This window comes from Myotis davidii, unplaced genomic scaffold (genome assembly GCF_000327345.1).
Source record: "Myotis davidii unplaced genomic scaffold, ASM32734v1 scaffold441, whole genome shotgun sequence".
NCBI classification, from domain to species: Eukaryota; Metazoa; Chordata; class Mammalia; order Chiroptera; family Vespertilionidae; genus Myotis; species Myotis davidii.
This window is the reverse complement of record NW_006291818.1, coordinates 1,348,821-1,354,714: the sequence shown is the minus strand read 5'-3', so window position 1 is coordinate 1,354,714 and position 5,894 is coordinate 1,348,821. Positions and strand designations below refer to the sequence as shown.

The 5,894-nt window shown below is 44.2% G+C and overlaps 1 protein-coding gene across 1 annotated transcript in view; it reads left to right on the top strand.

The window, feature by feature from the left end:
- The window catches only part of MYZAP (myocardial zonula adherens protein), a 114,006-nt gene that overhangs the window by 30,842 nt on the left and 77,270 nt on the right, over nt 1–5,894 (top strand). The window contains exon 4 of the mRNA XM_015564977.1: nt 2,741–2,896. Coding sequence (XP_015420463.1) covers nt 2,741–2,896 — 156 coding nt within the window. The remainder of the gene's footprint in view (nt 1–2,740; nt 2,897–5,894) is intronic.

Below are 5,894 nucleotides of genomic sequence, written 5' to 3'. Positions count from 1 at the left end.
TTCTGATCAAGCCTCAAACTTTATTCTTACAGCGGCAGAATATATACTGTTTTAGGGACGGGGGGTGGGTAAAGGGTGGGTAAAGGGTGGGTAAAGGGTGGGTTATCTTTTAACTCCTGGCCAATTTGCAAGACACAGGTGGTTTCTGGTAATTAGGAGTTTCCGAAGGAACCAGAAACTTATAGTTCTTAAGATGGCTTTGTCTAAGCCAATATTTCTAATGGCTCCCAACATAACAAACCCTGCGATTGGAGAGATATACTTAGAGCAAATGGAGCTGGGCTTGAATCTAGATGTGTGACTTAACTTCTCTGAACTGTAGTTTTATTTTCATCCTGATTTTGTAATAATTTTTAGTTCTTTGAAAATTGAAATAAAAATTATTAATTCAAACATAATACCTTTTTAGCCCCCAAAATCAGAGTATAAAAGAGAAAAGATGATATCCAGTTTTACTGAGGAAACTGGCATTAAAGGTCTGAATTACATCTTTCTAGATGTTTTATACACACAAGCACACATTTTTAAAACAAAAAATGGGAATAGAGTGGGGCCTTGACTTACGAGTGTCCTGACTAATGAGTTCTTTGAGATACCAGCTGTCTCTCAGCCGATTTTTTGCATTGAGTTGATAGAGTAATTTGAGTTAACGAGCACCTTAACGAGCTCGGTCTCGGAACAAATTAAATTCGTAAGTCAAGGCCCCACTGTATGAAAATTAGTATTTTTTACTTAAAGGATCTTCATATCTTTCCATGTTTATAACTTTTAGATCCATGACCCCTAGAGTGGTGCTTTGCAGACCCCGTTGTCCTTGGCCTTGTTGTTATGTTCCTCGTGGTGGTGGCCCTCATTTCCCCTCGTGGGCAGGAAGGCAGAGTCTCCTGTGTCCAGCCACCTGAGCATTTTCCTGGATGCTAATCCACCGTGGAGGGTGTGCTTTGCAGAAATGCATCTCACCAAAGCCTTATGTCATCATCAGCTTGTTTTGCAGGAACCGGGTGGAGTCCATGGCTGAAAGCATGCTTCTGTTTCCTGGTACAGGGGGAGTTTCATCAGAGCGTTTCCTCTTCCTAATTCCATGCCTAGTAAAGCAGGGATAGCTAACCCCAGCTTGTCACTCCACCAAGACCCATTTAACAGTCCACTCACCTCAACTTGATGGGCAATTTCTAGAGTTCATCAATGCCTGTGGGACAAGGGTGAGGGATTCAATTGGAAGTATTTTCCGGAATCAAACGTAGAGGATCACAGTTCCTCATATCCCATCTCTCCCAAGTATGTGCAGAAGGGTAGGAAGCAATGAATGTTTTGTTGTCTTTTTAAAAAAGCTCACATTATCAGCTGACAGTGCGAAAGGGTACACAGTAAGAAACTGACAGTTATCCTGATCTCTAGCTCCCCTGCACCACCTGCTGTCCTTCCTTTGAGGTCGGCACTATTAATCATTTGTCATGTATCCTTCTAGATTTTTCTAAATTTTGAATGGGATTATAAAGTACTCCCTATTCTTCCACAAATGAATGATTTTAAAGTGCAAATGACAGTTTGATATGTCAAACATATTTATCTGGGAAGAACTTATGCAAAGGAGACTTAAAAGTGAGTGGGAAAGCGGAGTGGCCGTGAGGGGACCCAGGCTTCTGCGCTGTGGTTGCTGAAGTGCCAGGGTCAGTCCCCAGGACAGCTGGGGCTCTACCAGGTTGTCTGTGAAATCTCAGTCCCTGGTCTTGATTCTTTTCTTGCTCCTTCCTTTCAATGTTGGGGAGACCCCTACTCTGTCTTCTGACATATAACAAAGCCTGCGAGTGGGGAGATATACTTAGTGCAGATGGACTCTGAACTTTAGTTTTACTTTCGTTTTCTTGGCTATAAAGTAGGGAAGACAATCACTGAGAGTGGCTGTGCGGATGAAGCGTGCTCAGGAACAGTTCTAGCTTATAGTATGTACTCCACAAGCCTTAATTTCTTTTTCTCCTGCTTCTTGAGCCTTCACTCTAGAAAGGTATGTTAGGACTTGGGCATATTACTTCTTCCTAAAGGTATTTGCATTCCAAAGCTGATCAAAACTTTAACTGAAGAAATTAAAGTGGGAAGATACTTTTGCAGTGAGGCCACGCCCCTCTGCCTGGTTTTTTTTTTTTTTTTTGGAAATATTGCATGAATAGTCACAACAGGTGTGTCCTCAGCCTCAGGGTGTGCCCTTTTCTCAGAGCTGGTCCTAGGGTCAGACCTAACCCCAGAGGACAATTTGGCTGCCAGAGGGTGGCCAACATTTCCCCTCAGGTATCTCAGTCCCATGCACTTCAGGCCCCATATTCAGTGAGGAGGTTGAAGGCACACAGAAGAACTGGTAGAAGGGAAAAACAGCATTACCAAGAATGTCAGAGTTCAGACACTTGCTCTTGTTATTGGGGACAACACGAGTCTAGCCCTTTTGTGGAATTAGAAAAAGGCTCCTCTGGGAAGATGGGGCCCTGCAGATGCACTTCTAGGTGGATGGACAAGGCCTTGGAGAAATTAGAGAAAGGTACTCTTCCTCCAGGGCAAAGGCAGGCTCTCCCCAGGCCCAGTGAAACTTGGTGAGCAGAGACTGGGTTTCTGCGGCCTCTCTGCCTGCGGCCAGGCAACCCAGTGTGGACACAGCCCGCATAACCACATACAGTGGGCCTGTTGTTACAGCTTTCTTCACGCGGCCTAAAGCGTCACTATTCCTTTTTCTTTTCCTATTCTTTTCCAGCATCCTGACCCAAGCAATGGGGAGCCAACCCGGAAACTTCCTCAGGGCGTTGTCTATGGCGTGGTGCGAAGATCAGATCAAAATCAGCAGAAAGAAATGGTGGTGTACGGGTGGTCCACCAATCAGCTGAAAGAAGAGATGAATTACATCAAAGATGTGAGTCACTTAAGGATTTTTTTGTTTGTTTCTGGTTTATACTCTCTCTGTAGCATGCAAGAGGGTGGAGTTGGAGCATTGATGTGAATGTAACACGTATTTTGGAAGATTTCTTAGCATTATCACTTTGGATGGGAATGTTTCTACATATTTTTACGGTCCTGCTAAGCGTACAGATGTAGTTCTTCAGTGAGGTCTACAGTGAGCTTCTGGGTGTTACTTAGTAGGACTGCCCAGACCAGCAACTTTCTTATTTTGTGCATAGTAGTGGTTCTCAACCTGTGGGTCGCAACCCTTTTGGGGGTCGAACGACCCTTTCACAGGGGTCACCTAAGACCATTGGAAAACACAATATAATTACATATTGTTTTTGTGATTAATCGCTATGCTTTAATTATGTTCAATTTGTAACAATGAAATTGGGGGTCACCACAACATGAGGAACTGTATTAAAGGGTCAAGGCATTAGGAAGGTTGAGAACCACTGGTGTATAGTATGGGGACTCTTAATTGGTTTTGCTTGTTCTATTGGACTTTCCTAATGCATGAGTTTGGACAACTGTATAAATTTAGATGATTTTAGATGCAGGTAACGGAAAAGCCAACTCAGAAGGGCAACTTGTCTCATGTGGGGATTAGTCTAGGGGTAGGTGGCTCCAGGAATGGCATTTTCCAGGCTCTGGTCTATTTCTCTGAGTTTCCCTTGGTTTGTTCCTCCTTCAGCCTCAGGCTCATAGTATCATCTGAAAACATGACAGTGTCTGGGGAAGAAAAGGAATCTCTCATCTCTGATCACTCTTTAAAGGCCCTCCATTAGGCTTCTCCTTATATCTCATGGGCCAGGACTGGGTCACATGCCCATTCCCAAATCCATCACTGGTGTGGGGAATGGCATGATCAAGGCTGGTTAAGACCAATCAGTTGGTTTGAAACAGATGCTGAAAAGTCAACCCATTAGACATTGTTAAATCCAGACCAATCAATGCCATTTCTTTGAATTTAATATTACATTTTTAATCTTTTTAATTCGTGTGTGTGTGTGCGTGTGTGTGTGTTTTAGAATATTTGGAAAATACAAAAATGTAATAAAGAGAAAACAAAATCACCCATAGTTCCACCATTCAACCAGAGCAGTTGTTAGCATTTTGGAGCATTTCCTTCTAAAATTTTTGTATCTATTTATCTGCTATATATCTCCATTTCTCTTTGGTTCTTTGGTTTCTGTAGATTGACCAATACCTTTGTTGACCAAGCCGGAGTGATTACATAGAGAGAAAATGAGCTTCTGTGACATTTATGGTCCCTAAACATTGACCCATGGACTAGAGGTGCTCGTGAGCAGCAGGGCATTGTGGGGCCATGGAGTACCTCATGGGCCGTGGTTCAAGGTCCAGCCCTCTGTTTGGCCCAGCCAACCTTTAGCCCTCTCTAGGCTTCAGTTTGCTCATGCATAGATCATGGAGCTGGGAAGGGACCCTTAACGTCAAAGCCTGTATAGGAGCAGCTTGGACATTTGTAGCTTTCTGTATTTTTCTCATGGAAATGCTTGGTCTTTTATTGAAACGCCCCAGATAACATGACACCGCTTCAGAGGTGAACCTTCTCAGCAGGGTGGAGGGTTGCAAATCACTCAAGACAAAGACAGCAGGTGCAGGCCGGCTGTGGACCAGGATGACACAGCTCAGCTCACAGGGGTGGCTCTGCCTTGAAGGGCCCGCCTCCATTGTGCTCTGCAGCGTAAAAGTAGTCTCCAGGCCCCCTTTTGATAGCTGGCTTCAAATCCATCATTGGCCTGCTCATTCCTACGCGTGTCCGTGGGATTGTTTGTCCTCTCTCGCTGTGATTCCGGTCCCTGGCTTCCTGAGTGTTCGCCACCCAGCTGAGGATCACGCCCACTCCCCACTGGTGGGCAGCGCAAGACAGTCAGGGCACGGGTGAGACATTCTGCCTGCCCTCGGTGGAAAGTAGTGAGTTTGGCCCCATTTCCCCAAATTGTTTGTAGTTAATGGCAGAAAAGTAGGCAATTATTAATTTTTGTTTTTCAATTATAGTTTACATTCAATATTATTCTGAATTAGCTTCACATGTATAGCAAAGTGGTTATAAAATGGTGTACCTCACAGAGTGGTCCCCCTGCTGCTTCCTGTGCCCACCTAGCCCCATACATAGTTATCATGATCTTACTGACGGTGTTCCCTGTGCTGTAATATGCATCTCCGTGACTATTCTGTAACTACCACCGTGTACTGCATGTTTTCCACATAGCCCCCAAACTCCTCCCCTCTGACAACTGTCAGTCGTTCTCTGTATCTATGAGTCTGTTTCTATTTTGTTGATAGTATACTATTATTAGAATTCATCTGGGGAAGGCTTGGCATCTTAACTGCCCTCCCAACTCCCCACCAATATCCAGTCACCCCTAATAAACATGTCTGATTTTAAAACGAGCTAATTCTGCAAAAGCAACTTCAAGATTGAGTCCCCTCTGCTGTCCCCTGCATGCCTGTGGTTACGCTAACCTTTGAGCCCTTCCTGTGGTGGAAGCTCCAGAGATTCCCTGTTCTCTCTGCAGATCCTTGAGTGCTTAGCTCATCCTGGGGGCACCAGATTATTGGGGGAACGGACTTCCAAATTTATGGGTTTTCCAGGGCTCATACTCCCCTGTATTACATTCCAGACATTTAATTGGCAGTCAGAGTGGAGCTAGGGAAAATTAGAGGTTGCTTTTGCTTATTGGTCCTCTCATCTGTGTGTTTGCTGACAAGTTTTAAAATTTTTCTACTTGTAAAATAACGTGTGATAGGAAAAGGGGCAGACTTTGCCAGAATTGTGGTTTGAAGGTGATGGGTGAATTTCAACAAAGCATTTTCTCTCCAGGTTTATTATTTATATAATTAATACTTGTTAATGATTATAATTATACTAGGGGCCCGGTGCACAAAATTCGTGCACTGGGTGGGGGTGAGGGGGAGTGTCCTCAGCCCAGCCTGCCCCTTCT